The following is a 19,551-nucleotide window of genomic DNA, read 5'->3' on the forward strand; positions in this document are numbered from 1 at the left end:
CTCCGTTATTATTGCATTTACGGAAAAGTGTCAACGGAGAAAGATAAATGGTTCGAAGAGCACTATATCTGTAGGCCTTTGAATTTTTTTTAGATGCAGCAGTGCATATGTAATTAACAATTGCATCATTTCTTTAAATAGAAATGTATATTTTTTTTACACGAATCGATTCTTCTGTTCATTCTACGTAAAAAATTGTTAACGTACCATGGCAAAAAAATTATTAGTTCTCGAGATATTTTCAAAAAATGTCTTTATTGACTTGAAATAATTGCGTAGACCACCCTTTATATTCCTGAAACTACAAGTTTAGAAACAAATCGTGAACGTTGTATCGTTTTACTAGATTACTGCTGGTCGATGAAACGGGAAACTTGTTTACCTTTTGCCTTTCAAATTTATTGTTTTTTTCGCAGGTAACGAAGCTTAGCGATTGCAAACACGTAGAGGCACCGTTTGTTTAAACATTGCACGAGGAAAATATTTTCAGTTTCAATTTGTCCACTTTTTGCTGTACTATACAAACACGAAATAACCTTAAAACATCTAGGGAAAGAAATTTCCTCTGCCTCTATCAGATTTTACATGGCTAACCATAAAAAGAATTTCTTTATAATTTTTGGTATCAAACACTGTTTAATAAATATATTAAATGGCACCTGTTTTGAAGCACTCTGTATTTCTAATATAAGAAAAACTTTGTCTACCAGGCAGTTTTTCAATTGCATTTATATAAAGATTATTATTATATTATACAAAAGTATATAATTATAATACACAGGGCCTGTCAGTTGAATTTGTTTATTTGATTTTAGGTATTTGCTTGTTGAATTCTTCTCAACGTCAGCAACTATCCTATGATTTCCAAAACGTATGATGCTACTTGAAAAGGGCCAAGTGACCTCCACTTTTTTTACGTAGAAATCATTTTTCAAATAGGTATAAAAATATGCAAATATGTAACTCGCTTAGTATTGATAAACTTTTGTCTAAAACATTTATTAATTGCACTACCAGAAATACCTAAACAAAAAATGGTGATAAAACTTAACGTCTAGATCTTGTATATAAATTAAAAAATAAAATTTGAAAATCTTTTTTACAATACTCTTCCTACACTAACAATTCTCTAACAGTGAATACATTAAATCATCGTGAATATTTAAGTAACAACTTTTTCAATCAATGAATATTTGAACATAGTTAAAAAAGAGCTCGCTTTGTAATGACCAACAATAATTAACCCTTTAAGCACGAGAAGATTTTTATTGAAAATTCTAAGAGGCGTAGAGGTATAAATTTAAAAAAAATATTAGCTTATAGGAAATAAAGAGACGGAATTTTTGTATATTTACAGTTTATTTATAGGACGTTTAGTTTCAAGGATAAAAATTGAATACTTAAAAGACCGTTTTCCTGAAATCTCGTAGTACTCTGATGCTGTTGCTGTTGTCTTCGAGAAAAAAGGAACAACACTTGAACAATCAAACTTTTAAAAAATATCACCTTATAGAGAAGGACAAAGCGAAACTTTTTTATATTTACAGTTTATCCATAGGACGTTTAGTTTCAAAGATAAAAATTGGAAACTTAGAAGACCTTCTTCCTAAAATTCAATTTCTCCAACGAACTTGTAACCTTTCAATTTTTATTTTCGAAACTAAACGTCCTATAAATACACTGTGCATATAAAAAAGTTTCGTCACATTATTTCCTATAAGCTGATACTTTTTTACAATTGATTTAACGAATATAAACATTTCTCTGAAACTCTTTGGATTTCTCATTCCAATATATTTTACAAAACTCTGTCGAATTCCTTAAAACGAGCATCCCACACGTGAAAGTTTCGTCAGAACGGTGTAAACGAAAATAACTTTCTTATTTTTCTCCTGCATCCGCCCCGTTTTCTTTGTCGGATGTCTCCCCGTATGCCAGGCGTTCTTTAGCTGTCTTTTCCCCTCAAAGAACTCCGGCGACTCGAAAAGATCCCTCCTTTCGCTTTCCCAAGCATGTTCCTTAACGAAGGGAGTTTCTTTCAGAGAGCAATCTGACTGGAGGTCACACGAGGTTCGAACGTTTGAAGGGTGCGCCGAGAATATTCAAAAAGCTACAAAAACATTGGGCACGAGTCGCGAACCTCAACTGGAAATGGTCTTCACCGTTTCTAACCGGTTTCCAATTGCCTTTAAAGCATGAACGAAAACGCGAAGGAAAGAAAAGAAGAAACGACGAACACAATGCTCAATCGAGGTTTTGTAAGCCGCTTTCAATGCGACAGGGTTAATTTTAATTCGAAAATGGCGTAGCTGTTCCACCTCTGTATATAAAGTTTTGTAAAACATTCACAATGCATTTCCTTTGATGCAATGTCTGTCAGTGTATGGGAGAAAGAATAATAATTACTTTTGATACGAGAATAACGGTTTAAGCGTGGAATAAAAATCTTATTCCACATCCCTGGGATCCATTTACGAGACTGTAAAACCATAAGCGTGGAATACAATTTGTTACATTTTTATCGGTAATGAAATGCATTTATGTTTACGTTTGTTGCTTCATTTATATAGAAATAATGGAATACGTCGTTAACGTTTAATTTGTTCTCTATTGTCGGGTGATTGAGTTCTTTGTGCTTCGTATGAAATTATTCCAATTCTGTCTTATAAATAGACTGTGGACTTTTATGCATTCATAGGAAATTTTTATAGGAAACGGTATGTAAGAATTTAAACAAATATTGAAAGTAAAGCTCATATTATAATGTTAAGTCACGTTATAATTGTTCCAGCACACTTGTTTGTTTGATGGCGTTCTCTTGTATGAAGCCGACATTGCGTAAACGTCGCGATACGTCTCATTTCGCACGATAACAGCGCTCGATGCGGCGATCTTTTGTCCGCGTGTCGGCATCGCCTCGGCTGTTTCGATTAGTAAGGTCCCGGCTTCGAAACGATCGCGTCGGTTCACCGTTCCTGAGTTACACAAAAAATTGTACGTTCTATCACATATTAACCGTTTGCGCTTGAGGCATTTTTCTACAGAATCAAATCGAGTCCATTTTCATAATAAATTTCTGTAAAACCAAAAACTCTGCTTCGAAAAGAAACATCTAAAAACATTCACGACTCAATGTATTATTATTTCAATTAATAACCTGTATTCTGATATAAGTGAAATTGAAATTGTACGTTCACGAAATCACTTTTAAATGTATGTCGCCCTAGAGATGCAAACCGAGCGCAAAGGGGAAATATATTCATAATCCTTCAAAAAGGGTCGAGTTATTTTCGCGCTAACCGATTTTCCCCCCTTGCCTCTCTCATTTTCTTGAGAAACCGACAAAAACCAGGACACACTTCGAATAAGGTGCCCTAGGGTGTTCACGAGAGATCAAAGGCGTGAACAATAATATAAGGCACCATATACTTCTGCTATTCAAATTAATATGTGAGACACGCTCTTAAGTGTTATAAAAATCTACAGATTTCACGACGAGCGTAAGAATCAGGTGATTGAAAATCGATACAGGAAAGGGACATGCGAAATCATTTTTGCGATTTATTGTATTCTAACAAATTTATTATCAAGCGTTACGTCAGTGTGACACTTTTCAGATAGGCACTCATACTATTTGTAAATGATTTGCAATCATAATAAAAAGGCAATCTCTACCATTTTATAATATTTCTCCACGTATATTTCCTGATGTAGTCATTATATCATTGCTGTAAAACTTCTGTAGTTTTTTTTTATTAAATATTGACACAGTCTGCAGCACGAACTTATGGGCTCACCTAATATTTTCAGAGTAAAATAAATTCCTATTCAGGTTCATAATTTAAAGGTACTTTTGCAAAGATTTATTTTCCATAAAGCTCTACAGTGTACTTATAACCTTCACGTATGAGGTGGAAGAGCACATAGGTAACCACTTGAATTATTTCTGTTACTCGATCACTATACTTGGTCCATGACCGTGATCGACAACCCCTTCAGAAGACAGCAATTCTTCCCATCTCCATATCAAGCTAACCATGCAATCAACGATTCGTTCTCCCTGCAAAACTAATATTGCACAATATGGCCGTTACCTTCATTGCTAGGTATACATGAAAGCATCATGCCCTCGCATACCCGTGACGTGGAAAATTCATGCCTCTGTTACCTCAAAAGACTTCACTTTCTAGCAACCAGTCTTTCGAGGAAATTGTGGTTTACGACATGGTTCTCCCTGCTTTGGGTTAATTGTCACCGTTGACATTAAGAGACTCATGTTACAGTTTGATTACTATGGAGACATCATAATTAGAGTTGTAAGAGGAAATTCTACCTTTGAGCGTATGTAAATAATAGATTCTTATACAAAACATGAACTCAGGAACGACATGAAGGGCGATGGCATAACACCGACATTAATTACGATAATATTCTCCTCTCGAGCTATAGTGCTTACTTTGTTTAATTTACAATTTGATTACTATGAATACATCACAATTGTAAGCAAGCAAAACCAGGCAGTGAGAGGAAATTCTAGCTTTCAACATACAGTCTGCATAATAGGTATTCGTATACTCTACAGGGTGTCCAAAGAATGTTTGAAGTCCTTGAAAGGAGTGGTTCGGAGGATGATTTGAAACAACCTTTTCCTTAGCGAAAATGTTATCCGAGGCTTCGTTACGGAGATATTAACAGAAAACACCGACCAATCAGAGCACGAGTACGCCCGCGGTAGGCGTAGACTACGCGCTAGGCGGCATAATGAACCAATTTAAACACAAATCTAATAAATTTCTAATATTCATGTCGACCATATTGAATCCGCCATATTGAATTTCGCTAGGCGGCCGCGCTCGTACGCTACCGTGGGCGCTCCACCGGAATACTCGCGCTGTAATTGGTCGAGGTTTTCTATTCATATCTTCTTAACGAAGCCTCGGACAACATTTTCGCTAAGGAAAAAGTTATTTCAAATCATCCCCCAAACCACACCTTTCAAGAACCTTCAACATTTTTGGGACATCCTGTATATGTACACTGAAAAAATTTGTCTAATTTAAATGAATGCTTCATGTTTCCAAATAAATTTGTAATTGTAAATATATACATGTGTGAAGTTCACTTATGGACATATTTGTAATGGAAAATTTATTTGGAAACATGAAGCATTCATTTAAATTAAACAAATTCATCAATAAATATATAGTATGTCAATAACAGATTCTAATGAAAAAACACGAACTCCGAAACGAAATGGTAACTGGAGGGCGATGCCATAACACTGTAATTAATTATGATAAGATTCTCCTCTCGAGCTATAGTGCATATTTTATTTTATTTACAATTTAATTACTATGAATACATCGTAATTGTGTGCAAGCGAAACCAGACAGTAAGAGGAATTACCTTTGAACGTATGTAAATAATAGAATTTAATAAAAAACATGAACTCAGAAACAAAATGGTAACTGGAGGACGATGGCATAACACTACCATCAATTATGATAAGATTCTCTTCTCGAGCTATAGTGCTTATTTATCACAGAGTCCGCGTTACTCTGAAATCTCCTACATCCGCTATATTAGGTAGAAAGTGCGCCACGCGAATAATATCGCACTGTTTATAGGATACATCCATCATATTCTTGATTTGCGTTCTCTGATTTATACTATCACCACCGTGTAACAAAAATGGCGACTTTTATGTCATCCATCTTGTCTGCGCGAAAAACCAACGTTCCTGTAATTAGAGCGAGGACATCCGTGAAAAACGTTCTTTTCGCATCATCAACTGTTATAAAAGTAACGCGATATAAATTATTTTTCTGGTAAGAATTTAAATTTCTATCGTCATACAGAATAGACAAAATTGGTACAGGTAATGACTTTGGTTCGTCACGATGTGAAAATGGATCTAAAACGAGAACGTTCTCTTTGTTCGAGACTTCGATTTTCTGAAAATCGATTTCATTCATTGCTTCTGGTTTAAACTTTGTGAATAATGAAGATGCTATCTGTTTCAATTAGCTTCAACTAGTTAGAAGGTAGTAAGATCAATGGGAAACGGATAATATCACGCTATCAGTGGGTAGTCACGATAATCAGCAGAAATAGTGAGTAATGGTCAGACGGTGTCTGACCAGGCGTGGCAGAGAAATTTTCGAAGTTGATTTATCCAAAATCTCTGGCCAAAGTTCGGAAAATGAAAGTTGCTCTATTGAAATGAATACGACGCCATCTTGTTTGTGACAAACAGTCCATTTCAGGTAAAAGTTTCAGGAGGCTATCTTTTATACCTGACATGGTAGGTTAGTTTAAGTTGCCGTTTGTAGAAGCATACATGTGACGTCTAGCATATTGAGAATTTTGACCTGTGTTTCAGTGAGTGTGATTTTTTGTTGAAGTGATATTTTTTAATTCTGTAAAATGGAGAATCTTTCTGGAGGTATGTAGAATAAATTCAATCTTGTTGATTTTATTTATCGACAATGAATATATACTACACGTAACCTTAAAGAGTCACTTTGTTATGACGCGCCAGATACATATCGGCCATATTGAATCCGCCATTTTGAATTTCGAAATTCTGATATCAGATTCATAATCCGCGACCAGAGAAACCGCAAATTTAATAAATGTCTAATATTCATGTCGGCCATATTGAATCCACCAATTTGAATTTCGAAATATTGATGTCTGATTCATAATCAACGACTACAGAAACCATAACGTTCTAATTGTTTACGTAAATCTAATAAGTTTCTAATATTAATGTCGGCCATATTGAATCCACCATTTTGAATTTCAGAATTCTGATGTCAAATTTGTAATTAGCGATCACAGAAACCATAATGTCCCAATTTTTACGCAAATCTAATAAATTTCTAATATTCATGTCGTCCATATTGAATCCACCATTTTGAATTTCGAAATTCTGATATCAGATTCATAATTCAATGCAAAAATTCAGATAATTCGGTTCTGAGATGAATGTGCCAGCATACTTGTGTAAAAAAACTACAACACTATAACTTTGTTAATTTAACCTCTTCACGCCCTTGGTCACATATGTTGACATTTAGTTTTTTTTCATAATTACTCTGAATAATGAAAAGAACAAAAGTTCGATAATAAAGTATTCACTACAGACTCTTTCAACAAAAGTAGTACAACTTGTAAAATTTGCCTGCACTGTTAATGTTATTTCCGTTGTACAGTTATAGATATAAGAAAAGCTTAAAAAAAATTATCTCTGAAGAGGTTAAGATATTTCTAAATACAAAAATTGTGACATATGCCCCAAGAAATGTTCCTAGATCTCATTATAAGAAATTTTTTTATTTATCTCCAAAAAATGTACAAATATGAATCTTTCCTCTTAGCCAACGCAATAAATAAATTGTCAATCCAAACGGCAATCACGGTCGCGGCGAATAAAAGCATCCGTCGGTTTGACTTTCGCGGATAATCCTCGAGTTTGTTATCGTAGAACAGCTCGCAAACTGCAACTAGTATTCACTCAATGAATCGACGCGAGCTGAAGAGAGAAACATCGAGACACTCCCGCGAGTTACAGAGGAACTTCGCGACGTGAAATTCTCATAGCGAACGAACAGGCTACGCACTGCAACGAGAGTTTCACGCTGGGGTCTGGAGACCTCGCGTCTACTTTCCCACCAACACTTTCAGGCAGTACTTCTGGCAAGTTCGGTGATAAGTTTAAATATTTGAAAATGTACAGACTGCACACAGCCAACTTCGGGCACACGTGTGTGTCACCTTGGAAGATATTTTATTCTGGATGGGGATAAATGTCATATTTTCCCGACCTTGTATAAACCTGGAAATACTTTTATTATTCTTTATGTAAATATTCTAGGGACGCTAATATACTTGCAATGTACTCGAATTATTTATATCCTTTAACTCTTTGAGGGTCACGATTATAAAATATAAATAAAATTCAAGCTGTACTGAAAAGCAGTGTTAAAAACTTGTTAACGCGTTTTGCCTTGTGTACATTTCTTATTTAACAAGTTAGTTCACAGTATTGCCACATGAATGAAAAACCTTCAAAGAAAATAGTAAAGCTAAACAAAATTGGGATAGTTTGTAACCCATCTAACCGCAACGTGTTTACACATAGAAAATTTCTATGTTGTTTAAATTTTGTCTCGAGACTGTCAAAGATTAGATAATTTAACATTTGTCGTTCACGTGTGAATAGTCACAGCGCAGCAATCGAACTGATAGAACGCGTGAGACGTCGCATCGTGTTCTTGAAAGGGGTTGTTCGGAGGATGAGTTGAAACAACTTTTTCCTTAGCGAAAATGTTGTCCGAGGCTTCGTTAAAGAGATATTAAAAGAAAACCCCGACCAATCAGAACGCGAGTATTCCGGTGGAGCGCCCACGGTATCGTACGAGCGCGGTCGCCTAGCGAAATTCAAAATGTCGGATTCAATATGGCCGACATGAATATTAGAGATCTATTAGATTTGCGTAAAAATTGGGACATTATAGTTTCTGTAGTCGCTGATTATGAATCTGATATCAGAATTTCGAAATTCAATATGGCGGATTCAATATGACAGACATGAATATTAGAAATTTATTAGATTTACGTAAACAATTAGAACGTTATGGTTTCTGTAGTCGTTGATTATGAATCAGACATCAATATTTCGAAATTCAAAATGGTGGATTCAATATGGCCGACATGAATATTAGACATTTATTAGATTTGCGTAAATTTATTAGATTTGTGTCGACGTAAAAACAAAGGCACATCAACGTCTTCGACCTATTGTCACGATAGCCGAAAGCGCGCCAATTATGATTTTCTAACAATCGCGGTGTTCAATTTTTTAACCTCGCAAAAATTGGCAAATCGCATCGCCCTTGGAATTAATCTTTTTACTTCCTTAATGTAAAGTCCTATCACACATTTTTGGATTAATAATAAATACTACTAGACTAATAATAAATACTAACGACACGACATTATTGAACAGACGTGGAATACGAAGAGCAATCTTAAATGAAAACAAAAAGAAAATGAATGTCGAACAGATGTCGAGTTTAATTTGCAGAATTTATTAACTTGGTTATTTACGAGAAACTGTATGTATAATAATTAATCTAATCTACGCGAAATTTTTCATGAAAATCAGGATCAAGGATCAGGAAAAGCAGGACCAAATTATGGAATGAGAGCAGAAGAACAATAAACTGGGCGAAAATTGAAACAAAATGGTGTCGCCGGGTAACGGTAAACGCTTTCATCTTTATTTATACGCCAGCGTTGCCTGGCAACGCCATTAATTAGAGTTTTCTGCGTCTTTGGACGCGTTAATCGCCTAGTGCTGCAAAAAGCAAGGGGCAATGCATGTCGCAAATCCATATCGAATCGCACGTGTGACGAAAGTGCTCTCGAAAATTCTCAAGTAGGGAAATTCGGGCGAAAAGTAATTGTGAAATTATTTTCCAAAAAGTAACCGACGATTACAATGTCAAATCAAATGTCAATCAAATCGCCAGATGCGATTATTATAGAGCAATAAAACTCATGCATCGTTTGACAATCTGACAAATAACAAAGTTTTGTTATTTCAGGAGAAGTATCTGGACAACGATATAGAAAAAAAAAGCTTAACGCCAGGGCTTTCAAATCCTTTGGAGCGGAATACCCCCTGACTATTCGACTTTTCAAAGCATTTTGCAATGGCAACATTTCCAAGTCGACCGTGTGCAATCGTTTACAATTCCTTCGCTCCGACCTGGTGAACGGAGTTTAAACAATTTTTATCTTGACTTTACCACGATTTATATTGTTGTATATGTCAAATTAAATTGTCGAACGATACTCGAATCGGACGTTAAATTTAGAATTAGAATTTTTAGGTATTAGAAATATAAGTAATATAAATATATAATATAAATATAATAATATATAATGTATAAATAAATATAATATATATAATATATGAAATATAAATATAATATATAATAGAATAATAAAGATAATATCTTTATGGTTATTTTAAATGTGGCATAACTAGTTTTGTTTTTAAACACCTTATCTTTCTTACGAGTGAAAAATTTGGTCTCGACAAAGTTATACTAAAAATAGCCCTGTAAATATTACATTCTATCGCTGGAACTCAAAGAACAATCCTATAAACTTGAATTATAACCAGAGGTGGGTAATATTTGGAGAGAAAATATTTATATATTATTTTAAATAACAGATTTTTCATAATTCAAATAAAGTAGTATTTCAAATGGGATATAAAATTTCAGCAGATAAAATATTTTATTTTGGTAATCTAAAGCATGAAAGTAAATATTTTATTTTGATAATGTAAAACGTAAAATAATATAGTTTATTTTGGTAATCTATAGTTAAAGCATGAAAATAAATATTTTTTTTTGATAATGTAAAACGTAAAATAAAATACGTTTTATTTTAATAAAATAAAGCATAAAATAGAATACTTTTCGTAGTTCTTAACTTGAAAATAAACTGTATATAACTTGTGATTTCTTGCGATTGTCGAATATCTCTTTCCATCCCTTATTTTATGAAGATTCTTATTGAAGATTCTTAATAGAACTACTCATTGAAGAACTATATTGAATGTATGTTTATATTGCCGAGAAAAAGTACTTCGTTCGTTTTAGATTACCAAAATTAATATATTTTAGACTATAATTTAGTAAAATAAAAATATTTTATTTGGTGATAATAAATTAAATAAATCCGAAATTCCGAACTATGGCACAAATATTTTCAGTGTTTTTCAAATAAAATATTTTATTTATCCGAAATAAAATTTGTTATTTTTAAAAATCCATGCATGATCCGAAATGAAATATTTATTTATTATTTAAAATACGTATTTTACCCAGCTCTGATTACAACATGTAATATGAGACTCATTCATCTTCTAAAGGGTACAATTTTGGTCAATATTCATAAAAATGTTATTTTCATTTATTTTAATCGACTTTATTTGAGAGAACTCTATTAAAATAAATGATCGATTAGTGTTATTTTACAGGACACAGAAAATCCTATGCCACTTTCAAAATAAACAATTCAAGTATATTTGAAAGAGTAGAATTTAAATATTATTAATAAATATCGCACATACAAAATTTAAATACAATTTGGTTAAAGTTTTAAGAATTCGAAATCTATTTACCAACCAAGTCACACAATTTTGATCAATATTCATAAAAATGTCATAATTTATACAATTCATAAAAATGTTATTAATTTATACAAAATGGACTTTATTTGAGAGATCTCCATTACCATAAATCCCTAATTGACCGATTAGTGTTATTTTACAAGACACAGAAAATCTTATGCCACTTTCAATATAAACAATTCATTTACATTTCAAAGAGTAGAATTTAAATATTATTAATAAATATCGCACATACAAAATTTAAATATAATTTGGTTGAAGTTTTAAGAATTCGAATTCTATTTAGTCATCAAGTCACACAATTTTGTTAATAATTTAATTGTTAATAGATTTAATTCTACACAAGGTGTCCCAAAAATATTGGAGGTCCATGAAAGGGGTGATTCAAGGGTGATTTGAAACAACATTTTCGCTAAGGAAAATTTCCTTTCAAGGACCTCAAACATTTTTGAGACACCCAGTATATTTTTGTTATCCTTCGTACTGTATGAGTTCTATTTCTAATCTCTAAATGTTAAATCCTTCATCGTATCCGAGAGTCCGAATAACAGAGGGTACTATTAAAAGAAAATTTCGAAAATTGATATTCTACTGTACTTAAGACGACACAAAAGAAAAAAAAATATATATGTCGAATTGAGTAACCTCCTCCTTTTCGAAGTCGGTTAAAAAACGACGAGGATAGGAATTGGAATATATCGCAATTCGTTTGAAGAGAAATTAACGTTATTTTATACGTGGCTAATATTGCTTCAGTGCGATTAAGTATGAAAACGGTTCCCTCGAGTCCGTGTCTTAATGCAAAATAAACTCCCGCTTATTCTTTGCATAAGCGTTTGATTCCTTATCCCCTGCGAGATAAATCTCCGCCTTTAGAAATTTACGCTGCTCATCCTACATTCGTAGAACTTTCGATGTAACTCCTCCTTGAAAGCTTATTTTAGTTTTACATTTCCAAGACTGAAACAAGTTTCCGTGCTTCCACTCGGAGTTAGTTTTTCTGATTTCGATTTAAACTCTCTATCCTCCTGTATCAGTCGAACCCGGTAGAAACTATATTATTCAAGTTACTTTATCCAGGAAATCTCACAACTTTTAAACTAATATAAAATTCTTAATCTAATTATTATTATTTTGTCAGATTCATCGGTTGCTTAGAGAATTTTAAATAATAATAATAATGTAGGAGTCCCAACGAAAAATAAGGCACGGAGATTTGAACCCACGATATTCTAATATTTTAATTTAATATTTTAATATCTATTGATTGGACCAACTAAATATTAATTTCTGTCAATAGTTAAATTAGTTATTAACAATAATTGTTTAAATAATGATCAAGAATATGACTTTTCTGTAATATTAATGGACTTCCGTTTCCGGTGACAGAGTGTGTGAGTTGTGTGAAAGGTGTAAGGAAGTTTGGAGGAAGGTAGTGTGGGTATAGTGTGGTGGTAGTGAGTTAGGAGGGTAGGGTCAGGGAGTGGCGGTGAAGGGCTACTGGAGGAGTGTAGAAGATAGTGAAGAGAGTGAGGGTAAGGGAGAAAAACCGGTGAGAAGGCTGAGCACGTGTCGTCAGAGGTTAGGTAGCGTGATAGCAAAGTGGAGCGACGGTAGCGACGCGGCGCGGAGATAGGGAGATACAGAGTGGCAAGGACATAGGGAGCGCGGGGAATACAAATTAGAGGATAGTAGAAGAGGAGAAAAGGGAAGTGGAGGAAAGTAGGATAGTGAGGAAACTGCGTAGGGAGGATAATGGAGGGGGAAGATAAGTGTGGAGGTGGGGTAGGGGTAATGGAGCAAGAAGGGAGCAAGGTGGAGGAGGCGAAAAGGAGAGAAAGACCGACGAAGGCAGAGGGTTGGGGTAGGGAAAGGACGGGGAGTCTAGGGAATATAGAGGATTTGCTTAACAGAGGAAAGAGGAAGGAGAGGGGAGGGGAGGGGGAGAGGGAAGCAAGGGAAGAAGAGGAAATATTTAAAAGAAGTAAGAGAGTAGAAAGAACGCCAGAAAAGTTGGGGGTAGGAAAATCGGAATTGGAGCAAATGCTAAGAGGGTTGATGGAGGGAATGAGGAAAAATATTGGAGAGGATTTAAAGAAGATAGGGAAGGGGGTGGAAGAGGGAAGAGAAGAAATGCTAAGGCAACTGAGCGAGATGAAAGAGAGTTGGGAAAGAGAAAGGGCGGAGTTAAGAGGGAAGATAGAAATGCTTGAAAAGAAAGTGGAAAGGTTAGAATTAAAAGAGAAAAAAGAGGAAGTAGGGGAGACAGGTGAGGAGGAAAGGAGGGAGTTGAGTAAGAAGGTGAGGGAGTTGGTAATAAGAATACATAAAAAGGAGAGGGAAGGGAGAAGAAGGAATTTGATAATAAAAGGTGTGAAGGTGGAAGGGAAGGGGAAGGAAGAAGTGGTGGAAGAGATTTGGGGGAGGATAGGGGTGAAAGAGAAAGTAGAGGAAGTAAAGAGGATAGGCAAAGTGGATAGAGAGGGGAGAGGTAGGTTGCTGGTGAAGATGGAAGGAGTGGAGGGAAAGAGGAAGGTAATGATGGCAAAAAGGGAATTAAAAGGGAGGCTGGAAAGAATAGAAGACGATAGAACAGAGGAAGAAAGGCGGGCAAGGTAGAAGATAGAGAGAGAGGCGGAAAGAGAGAGAAGAGAGGGAAAGAGGGTACAGATTGGGTACATGAAGATGTGGGTTAACAATAATCTGAGAAGATGGGATGAAGTGGAGGAAAAGTGGATAGAGGAACAGGGAAACGAGCAGAGGAGGGTTCATGGCAGAGAAGGGAAGGCGAAAGAGGTATAGAAAGAAATGTAAAAGGAGGATCAGGAGAGGAAAGCAAGATATATAAGGTGGCGTTTTGGAATGTGGCAGGATTGAAGAATAAAGAGAAGGACTTTTGGGAGGGATTCAAAGAATGGGATGTAGTGGTGATGTGTGAAACATGGGTGGGAAGAAGGGAGTGGGAGGGAATAAGAAGTAAAGCGACGAAAGGATATGTGTGGGAATTACAGTATGCCGTAAGGAGAGGGAAGAAAGGACGGGCTATGGGGGGAATGCTTATAGAGGCAAGGGAAGGAATAAAAATTATAAGAGTGGAAAGGGAGGAGGAGGAGGAAAAGGGGATAATGACTAGGAAAATATGGTTAGGGGAGGAGGTGTGGAATTTGATAGGAGTGAATAATATGTGAATAAGGATTTGCAGAAGAACGTGGAAAGAATGAGGGAATGGATGGAAGAAAGGGAGAAAGGGGTAAGGGTTATAATTGGTGGAGATTTAAACGCTAGGACGGGGACGCAAGGAGGATTGGAGGAATACAAAAATAGAGATTGAGGTTTGGGACGAATATTTTAAAGGAGTGGTAGGAGGAGTGGGCTGGAGGGTTGAAGGCGAAGAGAGAGGAGAGAGGGGGGAGAATGAAGAGGAGGAAGTAAGTAGAGAGGAAGTTTGGGCGATAGTAAAAAAGTTAAAAGAGGGGAAAGCAACAGGAGGTGACAGAATCCCGAACGAAGTATGGAAGTATGGAGGGGAAGTAGCAAGGGAAAAATTATGGCAAATTTCTAACAGGCTGCGGAAAGGGTAAAGAATGGTCAGAAGGAGTGGTAGTGCCAGTGTTAAAAAAAGGAGATGAGACAAGAGAGGAGGAGTACAGAGGGGTGACGTTTACGCAGACGGCGTACAAGGTGTATGCGGGGGTGTTGGCGGATAGGCTAAGGAAGGAGATAGAGGAAGGAGGGATTCTACCATCGAATCAGACAGGATTCAAGAAGGGAGTGGGGACAATGGATAATATTTATGTCCTCAACTATCTAATAAACAGGCAGATAGCAAGGAAGGGGGGCAAGATGATAGTACTGTTTGTGGACTTGAAAGCAGCTTTCGATTCGGTGGATAGGAAAGTATTGGCAGAGTCGATGAGGAAGGTGGGGGTGAGAGAAGGACTGGTGAGGAGGTGCATGGAGATTTTGAGGGAGACGAGAAGTAAAGTGAGGGTGGGGGAGAAAGAGGGGGAGAGTTTTTGGACGGAGAGAGGGGTGAGACAAGGATGTTCGCTAAGTCCAACGCTCTTCACGATATTACTGGCGGATATGGAAGAGGTACTGATGAAAGGAGGATGGGGAGGGGTAAAGGTCGGAGAAGAGAAAATATACACACTGGCTTATGCGGATGATATAGCGGTGATGGTGGAGGATGAAGATGGAATGAAAGGGGTGGTGGCGAGATTGGAAAGGTACATTGAGGAGAAGAAGTTGGAGGTGAATGTAGGGAAGACGAAGATGATGAGATGTAAGAGTGGGGGTGGGAGGAAAGGGAAGGTGAAATGGAGGTGGAAGGGCAGAGAGATTGAGGAAGTGAAGAAATTTAAATACTTGGGCTACGTGTTAATAGCGAATGGGAAGCAGGAAGAACAGGTTAATGAGAGAGTTAAGAAAGGGATGATAGCGATGAGACAGGTATGGGGGATAGGAAGAAGAAAATTCACGAAAGATTGGGGCAAAAGGGTATGGCTGTTTGACAAGCTGGTGTGGTCAGTTATAGGGTATGGGGTAGAAGTATGGGGATGGAAGGGGAGGCAGAAAATAGAGAGGGTTTAGGAGAGATTTTTGAAATGGGTATTGGGAGTGGGAAGAACAGTGCCAGGATACATGATGAGGGAGGAGATGCAGAGGGAGTTGTTGGGAGGAAGGGCTGATATGAGGGCATGGGGATATGAAAGGAAATTAAGTGAAGGGAAAGGAGGGGTGCTGGCGAGGAAATGTTGGATGGAGATAAGAGGAAGAGCAGTGGGGGGTAGGATTTCAGGAGAATGGGAGGAGGAGAGGAGAGAATTTTGGAAAAGAAAGGGGTGAAGTATAGGGAAGGTGGAGGAGTGGAGGGATGAAGGACGATTGAGAGGGGAAGAGATAGTAAGAAGGGAGAAAGAGGTGCAGAGGGAAGAAAGGTGGAGGAAGATAGTGGAGTCAAGATACAATAAGTGGTACAAAATGATAAAAGGAGAGGGGGTACCAAGGTATTTGACGAAGAATTGGGAGGAAAGAAGGTGGCAGGATATAGACTAGGGAGTAAAATGAAAGGGGGGAAGGTATTGGGAAGAGGAGGATAGAAGGAGATGCAGGGTTTGTTGGGGAGGAATAGAGTCGTGGGAGCATGTACGGACTGGGGTAGAGAAAAAGGGTGGCAGGAGGTTGTGACGGAGGTGCTAGGAGAAGAGGTGGAAGGGGAGGTGTGGATGAGGAGAGTGGAAGAGATGAGAGCAAGGACGAGCAGCGGAAGCGGAGGTCAGGAATGAGCGTGTGTGATGAGGGAGGGGATGAATGGAGTCTCTCTCTCTCACAGGTGTGAATGGAGTGAAAAGTTAGATGTAAGGTAGAGAAATAAGGCTTAGTTGTATAAGTAGTGTTAAGAGGAAGAAATGTAAGCGGAGCGAGGTCCGCTTGTACTCCGCAAAGAGAATAAACTATAACTAACTAACTAACTAACTGTAATATTAATGTTAATATTAATCATTCGAAACCACGATATTTTAATATTTTAATTTAATATTTTAATATCTATTGATTGGACCAACTAAATATTAATTTCTGTGAATAGTTATATTAATTATTAACAATAACTGTTTAAACAATGACCGAGAATATGACTTTTCTGTAATATTAATGTTTCGCAAATTATTTACTCGATGGATTCAACGAGCCTTTGAGGCACCGTCATGTCACGCGGTTGTTCGCCCTTCCCCTTCTCTACTTCCAGAGCCACAAGCGAGCTACGACCGCGACCCAAACAAGATCAATATAGATCTCGCGATTGTGCATCCGTGTCTCGTGTTCCTCTTATTTTTGCTTGAGTAGTAACATTTCCCTTAATTATCGTAGCTTGGTATCGCTTGTGGGAACCTTAGTTTAGTCTGGTTAGTTTTAAGGCACGCATCTAACAAGGGAAAATATACAATTGTCACATGTCGATTTTGATAAAATTTATGTGGTAGATAATTCTCAAAAAAATATTTGACACGTATTTTTTTATCAGCAATCGTCGTCTATATTCTATATTGAAAACCATGTTTTTTTCAAATATGTTGAAAACTAGAGGAGCTAGGTTACGAATTTTTTGTTCTGGCCAATGTTGTCATTACGGCGTCACGGTCAACGGGCTGTAACATTTATATTTTTCGATAAATCTTTCCATATAAATTTGTACATCATACCAAAATAATACTAGAGACGTGTATAAAATTTCAAATTAAAATCTTGCATACTTTATGAAAAAAAAAAATGATAAAGACGCCACATTTTTGGCGAAGAAGAAGGAATTCCCTATTTAATATAATTATTGTTATATGGTGAAAATCAAAATTTCCAAAAATATGTATCCTTAATTTTAACCTGTAGTTTACGCATATAAATTTTCATGTATGAGAAACCATATTTAGTAACATGAATTCACAAAAATAAAACATTTTTTTAAAAAGAAATTATTTAAATAAATAAATAAACAATTTCTTCTGCAATGAGTAAATTACCAATTCAAAAACCATATTTAAAAACCAAACGGTTTTGTCTTAGCTCTTCTAGTTTCCAAGATATTAAAAAAAAACATAGTTTTCACCCCTAACTTTAAGGGCTGTTTTCACCCCTTCAATATGGACAATTGTTGATAAAAAAAAATACGTGTGAAATATTTTTGTAAGAACTACCTACCACATAAAGTTTACCAAAATCCGCGTATGACAATTGGATATGTTCCCTCGTATGTTACTTTTAAGGCATGCATACATGTACGAGTGTCTGTCCTCTAATAAATAATTATTAATCATTTATTCAATTCTTTTGTTTATTCGTAGGTCCATATTGAACTCGTAACTTCGTTCTCCACTTCGATCACTATTGCTTCACGTGATATTAATTAGTGAAGTGGCCAACTGTGTACCTGAACAGAATGATCGGTTGTCTTTTTGGTGGATCTGTATTCGAGAGGAAGACAATCGACGCCTTTGGAGGCGTCTGACTGACTTGGGTCAGTTCTCTACTCCCTGTATCACGTCTAGTGTAGTCCAGGCTCTCGGTGCGGTGCAGTAAGTTCAAACGAGCAGTGAAACCGGTGCAAGTCGGGTCCTGTGGCTCCCGGCGCGGCGCGGCAACTCGAAAAGAGCAGTGAGACGGGTGCAAGTCGGATCCTCTGGCTCCCGGCGCGCCGCGGAAACTTCAAAAGAGCAGTGAGACTGGTTCGGAGACGTCGATCGTCTTTCTCTCGAGTCAGACCCACCAAGAGGAAACGGAACTGACTCATTAAGTCCAGTTGCATGGTCGCGATCTCATTTTAGCTTCACCCTCTTAGTTGAAATAATTACTTTGCAGAGTCAGACACAAACTTTGGAAATCAAAGAAGATTTGTTTTCTGATTTTGTTTGTTTTTCCTGTTTCTCTGGTTGTACCGTGGAGTCAACCTTATCCTTTGATTTTCATGGTTTCGTACTTAGTATTAAGCTCATCGACTCTATGTAGAGTATGCATCTATGTATACCATTGAACTCTACCAACTACTCATGAGTAGTTTAAGTGCCATGATCCAAAATATATGAGAAACTTCGATTTTTTGGGCTAAAATAACACACGAAAATTTCTTGTATCGCCATGAAAAAATATAAACTGACAAATTATGCCCAGTTTCTTATTGTTTGCATATAGATCGCACCTTTACGAAGAAAACAAGCTCTTAGTGAAGAAAATCTATGGATAAATACCGGAGTTATGAACAATTAAATAAAGGTACAAAAAATTCCAATTTTACTCTGTTTTTCTATTTTTCTCCTATTTACATAGAAAACGTTTATTTAATTCATTGCGTTCATTTTTATTATATGAGAAGATTAGAAATAATGTTGGCCTTAGTTAATTACTAATTAACTAAGTAGTAACTTTAGTGTTGCTATTCTTATGGTTTCTTAGTGCTAACTCTGTGTCGTGTCTAATTATTTCATTTAATTGATCGAAAATTCACACAATTCTTTTTATTTAATATCAAAGACACGCTTTGTAATCGCCAAAATATAAACGATTTCACCATAAACGCAGCCCAGGGGATGTGTCCACGATATAAACAAAAATTCGTGAGCCGATAATTCTTGGGAACGCTGTCACATTCTATAAATCCTCGGCTCACCGTCGGATTTGTAGGAAATCTCACGTCGGGATACAACTCGTCGCCGAGCCGTGGGAAAATTAATCGCCATTGTGAAACAAGTCGAAAGTGTTTTGCCCTGATTCCGTGATTTTTCCAACGAGCGAGGTTCCCGCGTTCGAGGTTTATTCCCGTGGCCCCTTCGCGGTGAATTATACCG

General features: G+C 36.5%; 1 protein-coding gene across 1 annotated transcript; it reads left to right on the forward strand.

The window, feature by feature from the left end:
• The first annotated feature begins 12,970 nt into the window (after window positions 1-12,970).
• LOC128878531 (uncharacterized) lies at window positions 12,971-14,546 on the forward strand. The gene is made up of 3 exons (XM_054126816.1): window positions 12,971-13,830; window positions 13,938-14,370; window positions 14,418-14,546. The coding sequence occupies exons 1-3, from the start codon at window positions 12,971-12,973 to the stop codon at window positions 14,544-14,546; spliced, it is 1,422 nt and encodes a 473-aa protein (XP_053982791.1).
• Window positions 14,547-19,551: the final 5,005 nt, after the last annotated feature.

The sequence above is a fragment of the Hylaeus volcanicus genome, chromosome 6, assembly GCF_026283585.1.
Source record: "Hylaeus volcanicus isolate JK05 chromosome 6, UHH_iyHylVolc1.0_haploid, whole genome shotgun sequence".
In the NCBI taxonomy this organism is placed as follows: domain Eukaryota; kingdom Metazoa; phylum Arthropoda; class Insecta; order Hymenoptera; family Colletidae; genus Hylaeus; species Hylaeus volcanicus.

Bases quoted from the DNA above. Each gene is read 5' to 3' on its own strand.
- LOC128878531 (XM_054126816.1), top strand. From the start codon at position 12,971: ATGGAGGGGGAAGATAAGTGTGGAGGTGGGGTAGGGGTAATGGAGCAA. The intron at 13,831-13,937 runs GTAGAAGATAGA...GATGGGATGAAG, and splicing joins GAGGAAGAAAGGCGGGCAAG to TGGAGGAAAAGTGGATAGAG. The intron at 14,371-14,417 runs GTGTGGAATTTG...AAGGATTTGCAG, and splicing joins AAATATGGTTAGGGGAGGAG to AAGAACGTGGAAAGAATGAG.